General features: G+C 41.6%; 1 protein-coding gene, 1 long non-coding RNA gene and 1 pseudogene across 2 annotated transcripts; 2 read left to right on the forward strand and 1 right to left on the reverse strand.

The window, feature by feature from the left end:
* Positions 1 to 3343: 3343 nt before the first annotated feature.
* Positions 3344 to 3444, reverse strand: LOC118480798 (annotated as a pseudogene).
* A 2872-nt stretch (positions 3445 to 6316) lies between these two features.
* LOC118480418 lies at positions 6317 to 7351 on the forward strand. The gene is made up of 3 exons (XR_004862653.1): positions 6317 to 6749; positions 6986 to 7081; positions 7194 to 7351. It is a non-coding gene; the product is annotated as an uncharacterized LOC118480418 (long non-coding RNA).
* A 58-nt stretch (positions 7352 to 7409) lies between these two features.
* On the forward strand, positions 7410 to 8161 carry LOC118480266. The gene is made up of 2 exons (XM_035975019.1): positions 7410 to 7999; positions 8093 to 8161. Exons 1-2 carry the CDS (start codon positions 7424 to 7426, stop codon positions 8159 to 8161), a joined length of 645 nt encoding a protein of 214 aa, XP_035830912.1. The 5' UTR covers positions 7410 to 7423.
* The last annotated feature ends 16392 nt before the right edge of the window (positions 8162 to 24553 follow it).

Below are 24553 nucleotides of genomic sequence, written 5' to 3' on the forward strand. Positions count from 1 at the left end.
CTTCTAAACAGTTTATAGATCATATGAGGCTATTTCTTGGGGACCAAGACACCTAGATGGTACATGATTGTTTTCGTGATTGTAAAGAAGGTTTGCCTAATTTCCATTATGATTTTGTGCTGGATGATGGGAAGCTGAGATCTTTGTTTTGGGCAGACGAAATATGCAAGTTAAAAAACCTAAATTTAATCACTAAAAAAACAACAGTACCGATGCACACAGTTTTTTTAGTGACGAAATGTAGTGTTTTTCATAAAAAAAAATTATTTTTGTGTGTTTTTAATTTTTTTAGGTATTTTTGATTGTGTTCATATTGGTTCTCGCGATAAAGAATGGTTCCTAACATATCCTTATCCTATATATATATTATAACTCACTTGTTAATAATGCCCCCAACCCAACTTTATTACATACATAAACTACCCCATCTCTTTTTTTAACATATGTTTAATATATATTTTAATAGCAGGTACATTATGAGCTTTGTGCCATTTACAGGTTTAGACCATAACAAGCAATGTGTAATATTTGGAGCTGGGTTTGTTGCCCAGAATGATCTTTGATCTCTAGATCGCAAATGATAAACGTAACTTTATTGAATACTGAAATTTGAATACAATGGAATGATTACAAATGAAACTATCTATCCCCATTTATACTAATCTAATGGATACGAGTGTAGAGACACGTCACTTCATGAACGGATGTGTCTCTAGATCTTGTGGTTGTAATTAAACGTGAAGAGGTGCGTCTCTAAGATCCAAAAGTCGCGTCCCTTCATCCTTGTATGGCTGCAATTTGTGAATGGGTGCCTCCTGATGTGTGTAAAATGCAACATATAAATTACATCAAATGAGGCATAAAACTAACCCCTTTTAAGTACTAATGTTGGAAAAAGTGTATTTTTGTCTTCCTTTTGTATTTTCAGGATTAGATGAGCTCAAATTAACAAAAGAAGCAAAAAGACAGCTAAATCTAACATAAATACAAGAAAGGGAACAAAAGTGGACTTCCCGACCCCTCGACAACATCTTCCCAAGCAAAACAGAGAAGGCAGAAGACTGAACACGCCCCGTACTCAGCGAGCACGGGGCCATGCCCAAGAAGCAGCAGAAAAGACAAACATGTAGAAACTTCTATTGCTCACCACGGGGCCGTGCCCAGTGAACACGGGGGCGTGCCCAAAGTACTGCAGGCGCATTAATTGTAATTGCGAATTACAATTAATGAGGAGAGATAGTGTCAGACGGGCACGGGGCCGTGCCCAGCGGACACGGGGCCGTGCCCAGGCTTCTGTTCAGCCTATAAATAGGAGTGCTTGGAGCCATTGCAACTCATCGCTAGGCACACCACCTCTCTCACACTTCATCCACCACCCACCACCATCACAACACCATCATCCACCACCATCATCCATTGTCCATCATAGAGTGTGTGAGTCGTCTCGGGATCCAAGATTGATCGTAAGAGTTCTTGACAATCAAGGCCATGTTTGCCTAAGTCTCTTACATCACTTGGTGAAGACAAGTGTTTAGTATAATACTTTTTATTTTTAATCTTTTGCACTTTTTAATTGGTTTTGTATTAATGACTTTAATAACTAGTTTCTTATGTTGAAGGTGATTCTTCCTTATCGTTTGTCCGTGGTGTCTTGGCATTATTTTACTGTCTATATAAAATAAAAGATTTTCACCATTCATATCTCCACGGTCTATATGGAGGTATGTTGGCTACCTGGTCGGGGGTTAAGGGAACGGTTTGGTAAGGGTCTTGCCCTTGTTCAGCGTTTAGAGGTCCTGCAAGGGACCTGGGTCAAATTTAGTAGGACCTCCTTCAATACCCAAAGGTATTGGATGGCGGGGGTCCAAACTCTTTGATCCCCTCATAAGTTAACTACTACTAATACTATAACCCGGCTATTTAGGACTGTATCCCTGCTGACTCAGACTACTTAGTCGAGGGTAACGTCACCTCCAAAAGAGGGGCCTACCATAATTTGCATTAATAACTTAATTAATTATCTTTCAATAATCCGACCCTTTAGGATTGTATCCTTGCTGACTCAAACTACTGGGTTGAGGGTAAAGTCGCCTTCAAAAGGTTATACTAACACACGAGTCGGATCCAAGTGATTCATCTTGTCTATCTGTTTTTATTTTTGTTTTATTTTTCAGCATTTAGTTAGTTTTATTTTCTTAGTTTAAAAATCTTTTTCTAACATTTTGATTTGATTAGACGTTGAGGATAAACCGGTACTAAAAGCTCTTGTGTCCTTGGACGACCTCGGTATCTTACCAACACTATACTACGTCCACGATTGGTGCACTTGCCCATATGTGTGTTTAGTGTTAGTAAATATCGTGTTTTATAAATTTAAAACTTGGCTAAAGTGGAAAAAGGGCTTAAAATATATACTTAAAACATATACACACTAGCACGCATCAAGTTTTTGGCGCCGTTGCCGGGGACACAAGGATTTTAAGAAAGTTAGAAATCAACGGCCTAATCATATTTTTTTATTTTCTTTTTACTTTTTTAGGATTTTCTTAAATTTTCAGCTTCTGCAGAGCTCAGCACGGGCCGTGCCTGGTTGGACACGAGCCGTGCCCAGCAGTATTACTGGCAGTTTTTAGTTTTCCGAGTTACAGAAGGCTGACCACGGGGCCGTGTCGGTGCAACACGGGGCCGTGTCCAACTCTCCAGTAACAGGGATCCGGAAAACAATCACTGTAACTCCGACCACGGGCCGTGTTCACTGAGCACGGGGCCGTGGTGAACTTTCTGACCAACATTCTTTTCTGTTTTTGTTGCAGGACTTGGAACCAGACGCCACCTCTACGTAGTGTATGAGCTCCAGCTCTCATAAAGACATAAAAGAACCTCTAGAAGAACCCGAACGCTTTCTCATAAAAAGGCTAAAAGCTAAAAACCGAGAGAAGGTTTCGGGGAACCCACTTCCAATGGCGGACCAACGTACCCTCATGGATTTCTACGACCCACCGTAGGTAATCTCGGCGCCGCTATCAATGCACCGAATGTTGAAGCCAATAACTTCTAACTTCGGCCGCATTTGATACAGATGCTTCAAAACTCTGCAACCTTCCATGGGCTTGCGGACGAGGATCCCCATCTACATATTACTAATTTCTTAGAAATATGTGATACCTTTCGGATCAATGGAGCATCAAATGATGCCATCCGCCTCCGAATGTTTCCTTTTTCACTAATAGACTGAGCAAAAGCTTGGCTTAACGCCCTCCCAGCTGGATCGGTAAACACTTGGGATGAACTAGCCCAAAAATTTCTATATAAGTATTTCCCTCCCGTTAAAACGGCTAAATTAATGACCGAAATTAATACATATTCACAAGAGGACGGGGAATCTTTATATGAAACTTGGGAAAGGTTCAAGGAGCTATTGCGAAAGTGTCCACATCACGGCCTTGCGATATGGCAACAAGTATCCACTTTCTATAATGGGTTGTTGCCACACACAAGGCAAACACTTGACTCTAGCTCCGGGGGACTTTTAGGTAATCGCCGCCCGCATGAAATATATAATCAAATTGAGGAAATTGCTCAAACCAATTTTCAGTGGCACACTCCCCAAGGCAATAAATCCATTTCCCCGGGCGCCCATAAGGTTGATGAAAGCACTTCTTTACAAGCCCAAATCGAGGCCCTTTCTTCAAACATAAAAAAGTTGGAAATGACAAAACGGTCTCGGTTATGGCTTGTGAAGGGTGTGGTGGGCCACATGAAAATTGGAGTTGTATGAAAAAAACAGACGATCAACAAGAATAGGTAAACTACATTGATAATAGACCTAGGCCGTCGGGTCCTCCAACGGGCACCTACAACCAAGGATGGCGAAATCACCCTAACCTTGGTTGGAGAGAACCCGGCAATGGTAGTAACAAACAAAGCGTAAACCAACGAACAAACTTTCAACAACCAAGAAATGAGTCACAAAATTTCCCTCAACAACAAGGTGGACGAGAGAGGCTTAAAGATACTATATCTCGCCTCATCTCCGACACTGAAAAGAAAAACTCGGATAGATTTCTACAATTAGAATCAAATTTTAGAAGTCAACAAGCTAGTATTCAAAACATTGAAAAACAAATAAATCAACTAGCCCAAAATTTCTCCGAGAGACCGCAAGGCGCGCTACCAAGTAATACCGAGACAAACCCAAAGGCACAAGTTCATCTCATCACTCTACGGAACCGTACCGTGGGTCCCGCAGAAGGGCCAGCACCTAGTGAGGAGGTCACATCTCCGCCATAGCAAGAGAAGGTCACTCCTCCACCTCCAGAGCCTACCAAGGCTCCTCCGGTTCCATACCCCAGTAGGTTAATCCGTCAAAAGACCAATGAGCAATTCGCAAAATTCAAAAGTTTGCTAAAACAAATGCATGTCCACATTCCTTTTATTGATGTCCTAACCCAAATGCCTAAATACTCTAAGTTCATGAGGGACTTCCTCACTCATAAAAGGAAAATTGAAACATTGCAATTAGTTAACTTAGGCGAAGAATGCTCCGCCCTCGTACTCAACATACTCCTCCAAAAGAAAATTGATCCCGGAAGCTTCACAATTCCTTGCTCGATCAGGGACTCCCCCGTTCGTAATGCACTAGCCGACCTCGGAGCTAGCATTAACCTCATGCCCGCATCAATGTTCAAAAGACTCGGCCTAGGAAAAACGAGTCCTACAACAATGAGTATACAACTTGCTGGTCGATCCATTAAATTCCCGCAAGGTGTCATTGAAAATCTCCTAGTCAAGGTCGACAATTTCGTCTACCCGGCAGACTTTGTCATACTTGATATGGAAGAAGACACCAAAGTCCCCCTCATACTAGGGAGACCATTTCTCGCCACCGCACAGGCAGTGGTGGACATGAATGGCGGAACACTCACTTTAAAATATGGGGATAATAAAGTAAAATTCGGGGTTGGGAAGAGAATAGAGGACGATGATCCGGTCAATTATATGAAGGTTATTGATTCGAGTTTGGATGATGCTCTCCAACGGTGCAACCTGGGATGCAAAACATCCCGCTCAGAAAACATATAACCTTGCCTTGGATCTAGCCAAGGACCCTTATAAACGTGGCGCACCACGAAGGCAATCCGCGGAACTATCCTTAGTTTAAGTTTAATCTTTTAGTTTTAATTTGCAGGAATAAAACACACTCATGGTGGTCAAGGATAACAAGGGAAATGAGAAACATAGCCCCATGCACAAAAACAAGGCCATCCGACAACAATTTCTCCATTACAGTAAGCTCAGCACGGGCCGTGCCCAGCCAACACGACCCCGTGCTGAACATCCTGCAGACAAATGCCCAGTTCAGGTAACTGGACACGGGCCGTGTTCACCAAACACGCCCCCGTGTCCAGGCTTCTGTTTCTTTTCCTTAATTATCGTTACTGGCACCTGAACACGGGGTCGTGCCTGGTCACCACGGGGCCGTGTCCAGACTGCCAGTAACATAAAAATGTTGCTTTTAACACCATTTTGCACATTCAATCAACCTAAAAAATTTATTTTTGAGACACATTGAGGACAATGTGTAATTTAAGTGTGGGGGGATGCTAAAACCTTGAATTTTGCAAGTCCTAATAACAAGCCTTACACAAAACTCTATTGGAACCGCTAATCACCCCAATTTTTTTCAAACAATTTTTTTTTTCATTTTTTCTACTTGTCTAAGTTTAAGTTGGGAATTCTAAGACTAACAAGGTTATATTTTTATAAGTTTACAACCGATAGCGTCGTGATAAAAAGAACCAACATAAGAAAATTATGAAACGGCATGACAAGCTTAGTTAAAATTCGATTATATATACTTGATCACATAAAAACCCATTCCCACAAAAGTGAGTTTTGAGCCTTTATTGAGCATACAAATATACATCTTTACGCTAAATGCTCATTTCTCGTTTCTTGTGTGAATAGCCGCTTGGTTCTTACGACTCTAGAACTTGCCACGACAATTCATTCCCGGTCCTTACCAACTTAAACCCAAGTAAGTAAATGATGGAGGCATTAGGACTAACCCTTTTTCTTTCAACACCATTATTTTTATTTTTCTTTTCACCTACCCAAAAATTCCCCCTAGTTAGCCCCTTTGAGCCTAAACCTTTTCATTTCTTAACCCAAAACCCTTTTTACCCACCCAAAACCCTTTTTATTTTTACCTTTTATTTTAGTAACAAGCTCGGTCTTCGTGTCACGAAATATATATATATATATATATATATATATATATATATATATATATATATATATAGGGGACCGCTAAAATGAGAACCACCTCTAGTTGTAAGAACCATGGGAACCAGTTTTTAGCCCTTAGATCAACATGATGGATGGATGAGATTAAATGAATATAAAAATATTTTCCAACTCTTTTTGTCTTTTATGATTTTGATTTTTTTATTCACAAAAGGGTATTTATGGAAACTAATTTTAATGCCAGTAGTCATATCCTGCACATTTCAGCATGCATGTCTAATCAAATATTAAAAACTTTCAATTCTCTATGTTTACTTCTTGCCTTCTTCCAATCTTCGTCATAAACAATCAGAAAAACATCAAACCCTAGAGAAACTATTTGCTCTCCTCTCTTAGGCGACGAAGAAACACCCAAAAATTCGTTCGGCGATTCCGATTTCGGCGTCCACATTTGAAACGGCGAGGACTCCTAGGTTCAAATCCAGGAGAAAAAACGTTAACAGGTTGGTGTCTCTCCTTTTTCCTTTTAATAGTGAGAATTCTGTAATAGAGTTTTTTGAATGATTCTTTTGGATATTTTTATTGGGAACGAATGTGGGTTGTTTCAAGTTATGTAGCGGATGTTTGGGTGGCGGGGGGTCGGTGTTGGGGTCATTTATTGAATGGGGTTTGGGGTTTGATCCTCCGGGGGGGTTTTGTATATTTTGGCGATGATTCAGTATTTTATTATATATCGTAGGTGTTTACAAGGAAAAAATGGTTGCACATACCAGAAGCTTGAGCCGGGGGAAGGGGAAGACAAATTTAGAACCAGATGTTATATGCGTTAGTTCCGGTGAGAAAAGATAGTTTCTTTCGTTACGTAATTAACAGCTGGATTTTTTACACCACGTGTAAAATGAAAACCTAAATGTACATAAAATGTTTTTCCTCCCGCGTACATGTAGGCACGAGGTCCCGGCGTCAGCGCAATAGTCATGTCGCTTGTGTGCTCTTTGACTCGACCGAAGAAGATGTCACGCCCCCACGGGCGAACATCAAACGGCAGATAACGAAGCGGAAGCAAACGGACTATTGTGGCTCCCCGACGAAAAAGAGGAAGAAACACAGACAACCAGCACAACAACAGATTCCAGCGTTGAATACACGATCTTCCTCGAAGCAATTATTCAGTGCCATGATGGTTTTAAGTGATCGTCAGAAAGAGTCTATTAAGGCAATGGGTTTCGGGGGCTTGTTAGGTCTGAGTGTCAATGGGATTCCTGAGAAGTTAGCCTTCCATGTGGTGGATAGTTTTGATGCGAAGTCGATGACGTTAAACATAGGTAACGCCAGCCTGGTGGTTGACGCGGGGTTGATTAGCAAATTGTTAGGGATACGAAACACAGGTTTGAGGTTTGCTGATGTCGAGGTAGCCAAGACGCTTCCTCCATCGTTGAAGGCGTGGCGGGCACGCTTCCCACCAACAACTTACGTAGCCCCTTCACTGATTTCGGCCGAAATACAGAAGGACACCTATTCGGACATGGCGTTTTTTCGTACCGATTTTGCCTTGCTTTTCCTCACTGCGATGGGCAGTTCACAGCAGAACGGTTATGTCAAAGACAAGATTTTGAAGCGTTTGACAGCGGAAACAAGATACGAAGATTACAATTGGTGTGAATTCATTATCGAGTGTTTGAGGAAGTGTAAGAAAAAATGGAGGCCATCGGACCCCAAGTGTTGCTGGGTTGGGCCGTTGACGGTCCTGACGGTGAGCATGTGTTTGGTCGTTATGTTTTAATTTGATTTCTTTTTATTAAAAGTTTACGTTTATATGTTATTGTGTTTTTATCTTTTCCTACAGTTGTTGTATGTAAACTGCACGCAGCAGCCAGCGTGTGACAACTCGAACTTAAGACTCACTTTAATGTAACGTTACGTGTCTACGTGATACTTGACTAATGAATGTAATGTGAATCTTGTGATTATGTTTTTACGTGAGTAGTGTTTACTATATGTGTTTGTATATTAATTAAGCCAAACCGCACAAGATGTTCTAAACGCATAACACTACACATCACTCGCACAAGGCCGTTTGGGCCTCATCCTTGTGCACGGACCAATAGGGCGGCCCATGAGGGGTTTCGGCCCACTCCCCTTTCACGTGATCAAGCAAGTTGTAAGGGGTTTTGTTTCTCATTCTTGTTACAAACATATCACACACACAAGTTCTCAAAACCCTAGTCTTTTCTCTCTCTCTCTCGTTTGCTTGGAACCCGACGGCAAGAGCATCCACAATTCGGATCACCCTCTCTTCTTCTCTAATTCGGTTAGTACTTGTCATGTTTGTAATTGTTTGTGTGCATGTTGATGTTTTCGAATATGATTGCTTGATACCGAATGAGTCTTGTTAACAGGTTGTGTATGATAATTTTAGATTGGATCAATGATAGTTAGTGTTCATATAATTGACTTGCTCATGAATCGGATATAGGTGATTGTATGATTGTAATCGGCCATATGTATACGTGATTGAATCAGATTGTAACTGGTTAATATGCTAACTAAATCGGATTAGTTGATGCTCATTGATTGGCTTCGTGAATGTTAGAATCGGATGTGTTTATGTGTTTAGATAAATGTTCTTGATTTTGGATTATTAATGTTCATACGAAATTCATGATAAAAGTCCTGTTTGATCGATAGTATGCTTGTTGGATTATGGAAAAACTGTTAATTGATCTAAATTGTGAAACTGCCTAAGTTGTTTGCTAGAATCACGGAGTGATTGTTACAGGAATTATGGAAACCAGTTACACACACGGTTGCGACTCAGATTGCGAGTCGAAACCTCACCGTCTCGACTCGAGACCACAAACAGCACAAGCCGAGACCATGGTTGCGAGTCCCGTTGCGACTCGTAACCGGACCATGACGAACCGAGATCACCATTGCGACTCGTAACCAGCTGTTGCGACTCGTAATCTCCGGTTGCGACTCGAGATCCCCGTTGCGACTCGAGACCGGCTATGCACAAACACTGTTTTGGGCCTACACTGTCACGGGCCCAATCTTATGACTGTTATGATATTGGGCTGCTTATTGTCATTGGGCCGGGTAATGATTGGACCGAACACTTAGATTGTTTATCGGATTGATGATACATGTACGTGTTTGCCATGATTATACGTGATACAATATACGTGCTATATACGAACCTGACTTGTATAATAACCATGATAGGACGTGGTTGACCATTTACTAGCTTAACTGTACTCTTTGTGTATCTGCCGAGCAAACCAAGGTGAGTTCACACAGCCAAGGCATGGGATTCCCGGGTTGGGAATTGGGTTGGATATGTTGAATATGGAATGATTACTCGTACTTACGCATTCTCTAGACTATAGACCATCGTCCTCAGGTTAGTCAGGTGTCACACCCCGATTTCCACGTGTCTCACCGGTGGGCCCGGTGGGGGATTACTGTGACGATGTTGGCAACAATATAGTCAAACCACACAATTATATAATGCACAGCGGAAGCATAAGATAAATATATAAATTTCAACCTCTGATCGTAATATCAAAATGTATTACAGGGGTTGAATATATCCACAGTGGATCGTAAATAGTCATAATTTATTGTTCCATCAGATACTGCAATCAAGCTTGCGAGGCTTATCCCGACGCTAGGGAGCTAATACCAGCCAATTACATTTAGGTACCTGCACTTAATCTTTTTGGGGAAAATACGTCAGTTTACACTGGTAAATACATTCAACTGACACATTTGAAAATGTTTATTAAAATTGATTTGAATGCACAAGGCACAAACTCTTTTATAACTTGGGAAAATTCATAATCATCTTGTGAACGTTTTACATGTTCTTTTATGCGTTCAGTAGCCCGGGTCGTGCCGGGTTAAAGATTTATAGACACACCACGTTTGCGTAAAACCGTAGTACAGAAACCAACGGCTACGTCTTTTAGTTTTAATGTCGACACTTTATACCGGGTGTACGCCTACACCGGGATGTCGATGGTCGTGGCCATTTCGTAAAATGATGCCGAGGATATCCGGGACAACGGTCATTAAACCCCCCAAAGGCTTATAAGCAACAAAACTGTTTAAATGAGCCGATCATATTTAATCAATTAACCACCTAAGCGATGGAATTATATAATGCTCAATCAAGCGGTATTAATATACCGTAACCCAAGCCCATATAGGGGAAATAAGTCAAAAGTATTTACCTTTGCAAGTATAAATCCTTAATTAAGATCAAGTCACCGATAGCTTTTACTGGGGCTCCTAATCTGGAAAGAAGGTTTTAATTAACCTCTTAGAATCCTAACGGTCCTTGTATTAGCCGTAGCTTAAACCGGTTGATTCCGATATATAGATATGGTTAATTCGCACGAAAAGGCGAAAACCGAGAATGGAGTATGATTTGGACCCAACAAGTTCAGAGACTTGTTTTATATGGGTTAATGGTTCACACTCTGGATTTTTGGGGTTCAAATAATATAATTTGACCCATATCGGCTATTGCACGAAAACTAGTTTCATGAGCCGTACCGTGTGCGCGAATAGGCGAAACGGTTTACCATAAGTGTCCTACGCTTATTTCCTAAGTCAATATGCCTTAAAAGTATTTTGGTATCAGTAGGATACCTTCCGTAATGCCCGTAACGAGTTTAAGTTTCTATTATGCCCCGTAGGGGCTTTTCGGTCATTTTAAAGACTTTAAAAAGGCTTTTCGAGTTCTACAGGAAATCTGAGTTTCCCGAACAGCTTATAAAGCTTAAAATACTTTATTTATTATTTAAAACCAGTGGCAACTGGAATCGGGTCAAAAGACCTTGTAGAACTCCCGTTTTGGCCAAAAAGGGCATATTCGGTATTTACCGAACCGTAGCCATAACCGCAGGTTATGAGCAAGGTAAAAATTATTAAAAATCTCTAAAATTCCCAAAATATTATTTTACCACAGTGGGTAAAAGTTTTGGTGATGAAAACTTGGGTTAGATGGGCGTTATGCTAATTGCGCCGTTAATTACAAAACTTTCTTAAAAGTGCGCCTTTTAGCATAACTCTCATTCTAGACCTCGGATTGACGTGAAATTTTAAGGACATGCTTATAATTTAATAAGCAAGGTTCTGGTCCGTTCACGTGTCCGAAATACTCGTTTTATTCTAGAAAGGCCGTTACGGTCAACTTTTAGGCGTTTAACGGAAATGCGTAAAGGACTCGGATAACTCGTGAACCGATCACAGAGGTTTATACCATCATGTAACCTGGTCCTAAGAGTGTCCTAAGGCATATCTATACCTCACTAAAACGGGTCAGAACTGAAGTCAAAGCAAAAGTCAAACTTTTGCGACTTTCGGCTCCGAACCGGGTTAATATAGCAAACGGTCGATTCAAACGAGCGCAAACAAGTTTATATGCTTATTATCATGTTTTATGATTATCAAAACAGGTTCCATAACATATATTTTACGGTTTATGCATATATCGCTAAAATAGCTTTCTGTTGACTTTTTAACCGCACGTTTGACTCGACATTTGACATAGTTAGAGTGGTGATCAGAGGGAACCCTTTTAGGGGTTTATTACCTCCATTCATACCAACTTATAACTACTTTTGATTCGTCATAAGACTGAACCATCACTGAGTTATTTTAAAGTCAAACCGTATTTACGACGGTTCGGTTTTTAACTAAATACTAAGCATGAACTGAACTATGAATGATCAAAGTAACTTACAGAAGTTAAGACTTGAATGTAGAGCAGAGAAGAACACTTGGGAGCCTTTAGAATAGCCAGAGATGTGTGTTTGAGTTGTTGTGAATGTTATGCACACAAGGGTGCTATTTATAGTCAAAAACATGATCCAAGATCATTACAACTCAAGCTACAACTGGTTATGGATGGTTGGCATGTGTCCTAGAGAGTTATGGGTCGAGTAGGGGGCAACCATACCTCTGAAAGACCCATTATTACATGTTTTGGCGTTTAAAACAGCCAACAGCCATGTTTCTGTCGCTGGGCGCTGCTTACGGACCGTATGGCTTCGGCCTTGCGGTCCGTAAACCATAGGCGGATAATTTGAAATCATTCACCTCCTTACGGTCCGTAAGGTATAGCCTTTGCGGTCCGTAAGGGGTTAAAAATAAATCATTTTCAAATCTTTTTGTCATGATTACTAAATCTAGGTAATTAATTACTTGACCTTTCGGGTTTGAAGGGGTAACTTTGCGGTTTGGCCCTCGGTTATTTACCGATAGGGGCCTCGAGCTATTTACCTGCATTATTAAGTCCCCGGTTTATTTATTTAATTATTCTGAAAGTCTTAACTTTCATTATTGACGCTTTTAACCCTTCTTCTACGAATTCGATCGTAACCTTCCCGTTTCATATCGAAACTTCGCGAAATTTATATATATTATTTTAGTGAGTGTATAATACCGTTACAAAGTCTTGGGAACGTTAAAGGGTCACTCAGAGGTATAATTAAACATGTTGACACAGTTAACCCCTGTAGTTTGTAATCTCTCACTTTCTTCCGCGTCTTGTTTTTGTACGATCTATATTTTATTCGTTTGAAGGTTCAAGCATTATTTAGGGATACTATACAGTATATTTACCCTTGTTGACATTTATAACCCTCGAATTTATATACTTTCAAGGTTTGTCAAAATTAGTCCTTTATTTATTATGGATGCTACGTGTAATCAAATGACACGTGTTAATACATCATTGGACACAAAATTTCGAGGTGTTACATCCTCACCCCCTTAAAATAAATCTCGACCCGAGATTTACTCAAATAAATAGGGGTATTTTTCTTTCATTGTAGCTTCGACTTCCCACGTATATTCAGGACCTCTACGAGCATCCCATTTGACTTTTACAATCGGTACGTGCTTTCTGCGAAGCTTCTTCACCTGTCGATCTTCAATCGACAAAGGTTTTTCTATGAACTTTAAGCTCTCATCTATATGCACATCTGTGTGCGGGATCACCAATGATTCATCGGCGAAGCACTTCTTGAGATTGCAGATGTGGAACACATTGTGAATTCCATTGAGCTCTTCAGGCAAGTTCAATTTATAGGCAACTGATCTGACTCGTTCAATGACCTCAAAAGGCCCTATGTATCTCGGACTCAGCTTGCCCTTCTTGCCGAAACGCATCACCCCCTTCCAAGGTGATACTTTCAACAATACCTTTTCACCTATTTCAAAGTGAAAATCTTTACGCTTCGGGTCAGCGTAGCTTTTCTGCCTATCTCGGGCAGCCTTGAGACGTTCCCGGATCTGGACAATCTTGTCCGTTGTCTGGAAAACAATCTCTGGTCCCGATAATTGGACCTCTCCTACTTCCGCCCAACAAACAGGCGATCTGCATTTCCTACCATATAATGCCTCAAAAGGCGCAGCCTTTATGCTGGTGTGGTAGCTATTATTGTAGGAGAATTCGATCAGGGGTAGGTTTTTATCCCAGTTACCACCTAAATCGATCGCACATGCACGAAGCATGTCTTCTAGCGTTTGGATAGTACGCTCACTTTGACCGTCCGTCTGTGGATGGTAAGCCGTACTAAAATTTAAACGCGTGCCCAAAGATTGCTGGAAACTTTTCCAGAAGTGAGATGTGTATCTAGTATCCCTGTCGGAGATAATAGACACAGGTATGCCGTGTAAGGCTACAATCTTATCAACATATAGTTGGGCTAACATATCAGAGCTATACGTCTCCTTGATGGGTAGAAAATGAGCTGATTTAGTCAGCCTATCGACTATGACCCATATTGTATCGTTTCCTTTCCTGGTTTTGGGTAACTTGGTTATGAAGTCCATAGTTACGCATTCCCACTTCCACTCGGGAAGTTCAGGCTGTTGTAGCAAGCCAGACGGCTTTTGGTGCTCGGCTTTAACTTGAGCACAAGTCAAGCACTTTGCTACATGGGCGGCTACAGACTTTTTCAAGCGTATCCACCAATAATTTGCCTTTAAGTCTTGGTACATCTTATCAGCACCAGGATGGACTGAGTATTTGGAACTATGGGCTTCCTGGAGAACAACATCTCGTAGTCCTCCATATATCGGAACCCATATACGTCCGTTCAGTCTAAGAATTCCATCCTTGCTAAGAGTCAACTGCTCTTCAGTTACTCCCAGCTTTTCATTAGGATAATTAGCTTCCAACACAGCCTCACGCTGCGCAGCTAATATCCTTTCCGTCAAATTATTTTTAACCTCAATGCTCTTGGCATTGATTCGAATGGGTTTTACCCTTTCTTTCCTGCTCAAGGCATCGGCGACTACATTCGCCTTGCCGGGATGGTACCTGATTTCACAGTCATAATCATTCAGGGTTTCCATCCAACGGCGCTGCCTCATGTTCAACTCCTTCTGGTTGAACAGGTGCTGGAGGCTTTTGTGATCAGAATAAATCACAAATTTAATACCATAAAGGTAATGCCTCCACAACTTCAGTGCAAATACAACGGCACCCAATTCCAAATCATGGGTGGTGTAATTCTTTTCATGCACCTTTAATTGCCTCGAAGCATAGGCAATCACCTTGCCCTTCTGCATAAGCACACACCCCATGCCCGTGTGTGATGCATCGCAGTAAACTACGAATTCATCTGTACCCTCAGGTAAGGTCAACACAGGTGCGTTGCTTAGTTTCTGCTTCAGTATTTCAAAGGACTCTTGCTGCTTTGGGCCCCAAATGTACTTTTCTTTCTTCTTGGTCAAGGAAGTCAAGGGCGCAGCAATCCTTGAAAAATTTTCAATAAACCTCCGGTAGTATCCTGCTAATCCCAGGAAGCTACGGATTTCGGTAGGTGTCTTTGGCTCTTGCCAGTTCATAACTGCCTCTACCTTAGCGGGATCCACTTGGATACCACGCTCACTCACAACGTGTCCTAAAAACTGAACTTCTCGTAGCCAGAATTCACATTTCGAGAATTTGGCGTAGAGTTTCTCACGCTGTAGTAATTCGAGAATGCAACGGAGGTGCTTCTCGTGGTCAGCTTGGTTCTTGGAATAGATAAGGATATCATCGATGAAGACTATGACGAATTTATCTAGATACGGCTTGCAAACGCGATTCATGAGATCCATGAACGCAGCCGGTGCATTTGTGAGCCCAAAAGGCATCACTAAGAACTCGTAATGACCATAGCGAGTCCTAAATGCAGTCTTGTGTACATCTTCATCTCTGACCCTTAGTTGATGATAGCCCGACCTTAAGTCGATCTTGGAGAAGTAGCTTGCTCCTTGCAGTTGATCGAATAGATCATCGATCCTTGGTAAAGGATATCTATTCTTTATGGTAACTTTATTCAGCTCTCTATAGTCGATGCACAACCGCATCGATCCGTCCTTCTTCTTTACAAATAGGACAGGAGCTCCCCAGGGAGATGAACTAGGTCTGATAAAACCTTTCGCCAGCAGTTCATCCAACTGGGTCCTCAGTTCTTTCATTTCCGTTGGCGCTAATCTGTAAGGTGCTCTTGCTATCGGAGCTGCTCCAGGAATGATGTCAATTCTGAACTCCACTTGTCTATCTGGTGGCAAACCAGGTAGTTCTTCAGGAAAAACCTCGGGGTATTCAGAAATGACAGGAAGATCCTCGATCTTCGGCCTTGGTTCTTCAATTATCACCTGAGCCATGTAAATTACACAGCCTCTGTTCAAACACCTTGAAGCTTTCAGCATAGATACGTCTTCGGGCAATCCGTAATGCGTATCCCCTCGAATGGTAAGAGATTCACCACTCGGAGTCTTTAAAACTATTTGCCTTTTGCCACAAATGATTTGGGCCTGGTTATGAACCAGTCCATGCCTAGCACGATGTCAAAACCCGCAAGTTTGAAAGGAAGTAGAGATAAAGGAAAAGAATGGTTCCTAATGGATATTTCACATCCTTCTAGAATAGTAGAGACGGTTTCTATCGTGCCGTCTGCTAACTCCACTTCGTATTTCACGTCAAGGGTTTTGATTGGCATATTTAGTAGTTGGCAAAATTTCTGGTCTACAAAGGACTTGTCAGCGCCAGAATCGAACAGTACTCTTGCAAATATATTATTTACGAGAAAAGTACCTGTAAGCACATTGTCGTCCTTGACCGCTTCCTTTGCATCCAAGCGAAAAACTCTCGCATTTGTCTTCTTAGTCTCTTCTGCCTTCTTGGCATACTTCGGGCAATTACTCTTTATGTGCCCCTTTTCATTACAATTAAAGCAGGTTGCATCCTTTATCTTTTTGCACTCCACTGTCTTATGATCCTTAGACTTGCATAGCCCACAGGGTGGAGTCCTTTGTTGCGACTGTGAGCCAGACGCAAACCTACACTTCCCGGAGTGAGGTTTCTTGCAGACCTTGCAGTGAGGTCTTCCATCAGCTTGCCCCTCATTCCTTGCCTCCGACCCTCTCTTGCCCTCACCGTTTCCACGGTGCTTTTTCCCAGACTTTCGTGAGGTATCATCCTCACGCTTTCGCTTTTCAGCCTCCTTGCTCTTTTGTGCCCTCAGATGGACAGCATCAAGCGTAAGAGACAAGGAGAGGTCAGTAACTGACCTGAAGGTCGTTGGCCTAGAGGCCTTTACGCTAGCTTTGATCGCCGGCTCTAAGCCCCCAATGAATCGGGCAATCCTTCTGGGTTCTGGTGTCACAAGATATGGCACCAGGCGTGACATAGTGTTAAAGCTTGTCAGATAAGCTTGACAATCCAGGTTTGTCATCACCAGTGAGACAAAATCTGCCTCAATCTTCTCAACCTCGTGCTGAGGGCAGTAGTTTTCTTTTATGAGGGTAATAAACTCCCCCCATGACATTTTGTACAAGGCAGACTTACCTGAAGCCTGCACCAGAGCTCTCCACCATGCCAGGGCCTCGCCCTTGAATGACTGGGACACAAACTTAACCACATCCCTCTCAGCGCACCCGCTGATGTCCACAATCATGTCCATCTCGTCCAGCCAGGTGATACAATCAACAGCACCTTTCTCCCCTGTAAATTCACGGGGCTTACATGATACAAAGTATTTGTAGGTGCAACCCTTAGCACTAGACGCATCAGTATATTCTCTCTCGCGATGAACGCTATGCTCAGTAGACGAGTGCTTGTCGTCATCTTTCTTGGGTTCAGAGGGTGGTTTGGAGTGTGTCTTTGGTTTAGAGGGTGGTTTTGACACAGTTCTGCCTTGAGACTCAGTATTTTGACGATCAATAGCTGCCTGGACAGCATTGTTGATCAGAGCCTTTAGTTGTGCGCCCGTCAAATGTACTGACGCATTGTCATAGTCATCTTCATTTGTGTGGCTGTTCTCTCCATTGGGATCCGCCATTGTAACTGGAATCTGTTACAGAAGATAACAAAATTTTAATTTAGGAGATTATTATATGATTGTCTTTTATGACAATTTGTCAACCATGGTATAGAGACCATATTCGGTTAACTTATTAGTTCATTACATATTAGGATCTGAATGTATCCTACTTCAACTATATAAATAGTATTGGCGGCATAAAGCCTAATCATGACGATGTTTTATAATATCAGCCGAGATTTCAGAGAATCATAGGCATAGAGAGTTGAACCGTAGTTCTTTTATCTCTTTCTGACAGAGAGTCATAGACTACCACTGCCTTTTGTCTTTATAAGACAATTATTATGGCCCATAGGCACTACACCTCTAATGGATGTTTCAATATGATTAGCCCGTAGGCACTATATCTCAAAATGGATGTTTTTAATATGGTTGGCCCGTAGGCACTACATCTCTAATGGATGTTTTAATATGTTGGCCCGTAGGCAATGCATCACTAATGGATGTCTTTTTAATACTGGCCCGTAGGCACTACATCACTAATGGATGTTTTAATAGTTCTGGCCCGTAGGCACTGCATCACTAATGGATGTTTTAATATGTTGGCCCGTAGGCAATGCATCACTAATGGATGTCTTTATAATACTGGCCCGTAGGCACTACATCACTAATGGATGTTTTAATATTGATCACCTTTATTGGTGATTTAACCCACGATTTATATATCATTTAGTTGGGTTTTGAAATCCTTAAAGGATTATTGTATAGGAATGACGTGTGTGATTATAACGAATCACATCTGCCATGAATGTTAACATGCGTACAGAGGTTAACAGGGATTCAGAATCTTTTCAGTTAGGTCGTACCATCTTGACTAGATCTTAACAGACCCCAAGCTAGGTTTCACCTTTTAAGATTCTTTATTTAGGCAGATCAATATAAAAGGAATGGTTTTGATTTATTTTTATGTATTTTAAAACAAAACTCATAACATACATTCCAAAATCTCAAATACAATTACATACTGCCCTAAACGGGTCTTTCAAATAATACATACCTCCATAGAGGTTTTAAAATAAGTGACAAGTCCACGCAGGGACTAATACAAGATAGGTGTCCATGCAAGGACTAAAGATAAGTCCACGTAGGGACTGAAATACGATAAGTTGTCCACGCAGGGACTTATTTCAAAGTAGAAATTACAGTAGTACTACTATTAAGGGCTAGTGGTCACGTTTCTTCTTCTTGCCCTTTAGTAGGTTCGCCAAGCCCTTGAGAAATCATCGGTGGCTTTTCTTCTCTTCCTCGAACTCTCTCTCCACACGATCTAGTCGATGGAGTATTTCTTCCTGTTCAGGAGGAGAGAAACGTGGTTGCGGCGCTTGATGCGGAACTGGAGGTCTGGGAGGTATTGGATACCCATGAGCTGAGTAGTCCGGTGGTCCCATGTTTCCATGTGCTCCGTCAGGGTAGCGCGCATTATATCTAGCCGACACCACATATGGGTCGCGCTCATAGCCGTAGTTGTATTGTGCCTGTGACGGTAAACGGGTTGTAAGCCGTTGGACCTGTGTAAGCTGGTATGGGTTGGTCATACCCAAATGGTGGCGAATTTCGTGCAGTAGGTGCGGAGTTCGCTTCTTGTATAGGACTTGAAGGTCCTTCTTCTTGTAGTGGCGGATAGTGGCTACTACTAGAATGTCGAGGAGTGCTGAAGTGGATACCCCCTCCTCCTCGTGTAGACATACGAGCATTTGTCCTCCTACGCCTCGGCGGATCAGGTATAACTGGTTGTGCCGGTGGCGGAGGTGGCGGCGTAACTGCCTCAAAGCGTGAATCCTCAGATGGATCCTGTGGATGTCTCGGTTGCGATGTCTGATGAGATGGTGTGTTGTACCACTCATGTCGGTCAAACAAGGCCATAAAGCTGTCTGGGCCTTGATACTGCGGACCATGATATGAAGATCCATCAGATACTTCTATCGGATGCGTGGGCGTACCACGAGCTGGTTCAGTTGGATCCTCATCTTCCTCCATGGGATCTTCAGAAAAATGGTCTTGTGGCCCTAGTGGAACAAAACCTGAAGGTTCCTGTATGTAGTCAGCCGGGTTAAACTGAGCTACGTAGTATGGAGTAGGGTCGTCATAATTCCGGTGCGATACCGAACGTTGTAGAGGTATGAAGGAAGGTTGTGGGTTGTTGGGATTATTTTCTGAATCTGGCCCAAAGGAGTGCCGGTAGGATGGCGTCGAGCTGTGCGAAGTGGAATGCCTCGCGGGTTCGTAAAGATCTCTTCGTCGTTGTGGCTCTTCGCTCCTTGTCATCGAAGGATGTCTTGTACCAGATGGTCCAGCTTCTTGATCGTGATGTGTCACGATTTCTCCTCGGCCTCTTCGTCCCCTTCCTCTTCCTCGGAATATAACGGGTGGCATTTTCCTGCTCCAAAACTTATTAAAAATCAAATCAAAAATAAAGACAAAAAGGAGTAACAATCCGAATTTGTCCTAAGTTATTGTCTAGACTCAAGTATGTGCAATTGTGTCACTGAGATTAAACACATTAGGATAGTGTTTAATTCACTCAATGTTGGCTCTGATACCAACCTGTCACACCCCGATTTCCACGTGTCTCACCGGTGGGCCCGGTGGGGGATTACCGTGACGATGTTGGCAACAATATAGTCAAACCACACAATTATATAATGCACAGCGGAAGCATAAGATAAATATATAAATTTCAACCTCTGATCGTAATATCAAAATGTATTACAGGGGTTGAATATATCCACAGTGGATCGTAAATAGTCATAATTTATTGTTCCATCAGATACTGCAATCAAGCTTGCGAGGCTTATCCCGACGCTAGGGAGCTAATACCAGCCAATTACGTTTAGGTACCTGCACTTAATCTTTTTGGGGAAAATACGTCAGTTTACACTGGTAAATACATTCAACTGACACATTTGAAAATGTTTATTAAAATTGATTTGAATGCACAAGGCACAAACTCTTTTATAACTTGGGAAAATTCATAATCATCTTGTGAACGTTTTACATGTTCTTTTATGCGTTCAGTAGCCCGGGTCGTGCCGGGTTAAAGATTTATAGACACACCACGTTTGCGTAAAACCGTAGTACAGAAACCAACGGCTACGTCTTTTAGTTTTAATGTCGACACTTTATACCGGGTGTACGCCTACACCGGGATGTCGATGGTCGTGGCCATTTCGTAAAATGATGCCGAGGATATCCGGGACAACGGTCATTAAACCCCCCAAAGGCTTATAAGCAACAAAACTGTTTAAATGAGCCGATCATATTTAATCAATTAACCACCTAAGCGATGGAATTATATAATGCTCAATCAAGCGGTATTAATATACCGTAACCCAAGCCCATATAGGGGAAATAAGTCAAAAGTATTTACCTTTGCAAGTATAAATCCTTAATTAAGATCAAGTCACCGATAGCTTTTACTGGGGCTCCTAATCTGGAACGAAGGTTTTAATTAACCTCTTAGAATCCTAACGGTCCTTGTATTAGCCGTAGCTTAAACCGGTTGATTCCGATATATAGATATGGTTAATTCGCACGAAAAGGCGAAAACCGAGAATGGAGTATGATTTGGACCCAACAAGTTCAGAGACTTGTTTTATATGGGTTAATGGTTCACACTCTGGATTTTTGGGGTTCAAATAATATAATTTGACCCATATCGGCTATTGCACGAAAACTAGTTTCATGAGCCGTACCGTGTGCGCGAATAGGCGAAACGGTTTACCATAAGTGTCCTACGCTTATTTCCTAAGTCAATATGCCTTAAAAGTATTTTGGTATCAGTAGGATACCTTCCGTAATGCCCGTAACGAGTTTAAGTTTATATTATGCCCCGTAGGGGCTTTTCGGTCATTTTAAAGACTTTAAAAAGGCTTTTCGAGTTCTACAGGAAATCTGAGTTTCCCGAACAGCTTATAAAGCTTAAAATACTTTATTTATTATTTAAAACCAGTGGCAACTGGAATCGGGTCAAAAGACCTTGTAGAACTCCCGTTTTGGCCAAAAAGGGCATATTCGGTATTTACCGAACCGTAGCCATAACCGCAGGTTATGAGCAAGGTAAAAATTATTAAAAATCTCTAAAATTCCCAAAATATTATTTTACCACAGTGGGTAAAAGTTTTGGTGATGAAAACTTGGGTTAGATGGGCGTTATGCTAATTGCGCCGTTAATTACAAAACTTTCTTAAAAGTGCGCCTTTTAGCATAACTCTCATTCTAGACCTCGGATTGACGTGAAATTTTAAGGACATGCTTATAATTTAATAAGCAAGGTTCTGGTCCGTTCACGTGTCCGAAATACTCGTTTTATTCTAGAAAGGCCGTTACGGTCAACTTTTAGGCGTTTAACGGAAATGCGTAAAGGACTCGGATAACTCGTGAACCGATCACAGAGGTTTATACCATCATGTAACCTGGTCCTAAGAGTGTCCTAAGGCATATCTATACCTCACTAAAACGGGTCAGAACTGAAGTCAAAGCAAAAGTCAAACTTTTGCGACTTTCGGCTCCGAACCGGGTTAATATAGCAAACGGTCGATTCAAACGAGCGCAAACAAGTTTATATGCTTATTATCATGTTTTATGATTATCAAAACAGGTTCCATAACATATATTTTACGGTTTATGCATATATCGCTAAAATAGCTTTCTGTTGACTTTTTAACCGCACGTTTGACTCGACATTTGACATAGTTAGAGTGGTGATCAGAGGGAACCCTTTTAGGGGTTTATTACCTCCATTCATACCAACTTATAACTACTTTTGATTCGTCATAAGACTGAACCATCACTGAGTTATTTTAAAGTCAAACCGTATTTACGACGGTTCGGTTTTTAACTAAATACTAAGCATGAACTGAACTATGAATGATCAAAGTAACTTACAGAAGTTAAGACTTGAATGTAGAGCAGAGAAGAACACTTGGGAGCCTTTAGAATAGCCAGAGATGTGTGTTTGAGTTGTTGTGAATGTTATGCACACAAGGGTGCTATTTATAGTCAAAAACATGATCCAAGATCATTACAACTCAAGCTACAACTGGTTATGGATGGTTGGCATGTGTCCTAGAGAGTTATGGGTCGAGTAGGGGGCAACCATACCTCTGAAAGACCCATTATTACATGTTTTGGCGTTTAAAACAGCCAACAGCCATGTTTCTGTCGCTGGGCGCTGCTTACGGACCGTATGGCTTCGGCCTTGCGGTCCGTAAACCATAGGCGGATAATTTGAAATCATTCACCTCCTTACGGTCCGTAAGGTATAGCCTTTGCGGTCCGTAAGGGGTTAAAAATAAATCATTTTCAAATCTTTTTGTCATGATTACTAAATCTAGGTAATTAATTACTTGACCTTTCGGGTTTGAAGGGGTAACTTTGCGGTTTGGCCCTCGGTTATTTACCGATAGGGGCCTCGAGCTATTTACCTGCATTATTAAGTCCCCGGTTTATTTATTTAATTATTCTGAAAGTCTTAACTTTCATTATTGACGCTTTTAACCCTTCTTCTACGAATTCGATCGTAACCTTCCCGTTTCATATCGAAACTTCGCGAAATTTATATATATTATTTTAGTGAGTGTATAATACCGTTACAAAGTCTTGGGAACGTTAAAGGGTCACTCAGAGGTATAATTAAACATGTTGACACAGTTAACCCCTGTAGTTTGTAATCTCTCACTTTCTTCCGCGTCTTGTTTTTGTACGATCTATATTTTATTCGTTTGAAGGTTCAAGCATTATTTAGGGATACTATACAGTATATTTACCCTTGTTGACATTTATAACCCTCGAATTTATATACTTTCAAGGTTTGTCAAAATTAGTCCTTTATTTATTATGGATGCTACGTGTAATCAAATGACACGTGTTAACACATCATTGGACACAAAATTTCGAGGTGTTACATCAGGACACGTTACGTAAAGCCTACGTAACCCAGATTATTTGCCATTTGTCTCCCGGGTCGGGAGGACACGTTACGTAAAGCCTACGTAACCCAATACCATCCACTGGCTTCCAGGTCGGAAGGCCACGCTGCGTAAATCCTACGTAGCCCCCACGCGTACCACTGTCCTCGGGGAAGGGCACGTCACGTAAAGCCTACGTGACCCTGTACGTATTCCTGTTCTCGGTAAAGAAGAACACATGGTCGGAAGTTAGTCTAGTAAGTACCGTTAGTGAGAAGCCCTCATTAGCCAGGATAAACATGGGAAGCCCCCACCAGTAATAAGAACACAAGGTTTGGGAAGCCCCCACCTTTAGTACACACTAGTATGGGAAGCCCCCACTAGTCATATTTATACACTATGCTATGAACTTACTTTCTGTGAACTCGCTCAACTAGTTTGTTGATTATTTGCTGCATGCCTTGCAGGACCTTAGGTACTTTATGGAGCTTGCACAGGGAGGAGCAGGTCGTTGTGGGATATGGATCATGAACTTTATCTGAACGTATAACTATCTTGAGATTTTATACTATGCTTCCGCTATTTAAACGATGTTTGGTTTTGAAACATCAATCATGTCATGATGATTTACATTAATTACTTTTACTATTAAATGCTATGTTTGATATGATTGATGGCTTGATCCTGGTCAGTCACGCTCCCAAGCGGTGGTACTCCGCGGGTGGATTTTGGGGGTGTGACAGATTGGTATCAGAGCCATTGGTTATAGAGAACTTGGTTTTAATATGGGAAAACGTTTTTATTAAAACCGGACTATAACCAGAACAGTGCTCTCAACGATCCACAACGACGCTTCGCTCCACGTGCAAGACTCAACATCCTAGGTAATAAGGTTTATGTTTATTGCCTGTTTGCTAGAACTGTTTAGAACTTTGCTCGCATTACGTTTAGATACACATGATACTATAGCATGAGAATCCCTACGTGCTTACACTTTTCTGTCATCGC

This window comes from Helianthus annuus, chromosome 7 (genome assembly GCF_002127325.2).
Source record: "Helianthus annuus cultivar XRQ/B chromosome 7, HanXRQr2.0-SUNRISE, whole genome shotgun sequence".
In the NCBI taxonomy this organism is placed as follows: domain Eukaryota; kingdom Viridiplantae; phylum Streptophyta; class Magnoliopsida; order Asterales; family Asteraceae; genus Helianthus; species Helianthus annuus.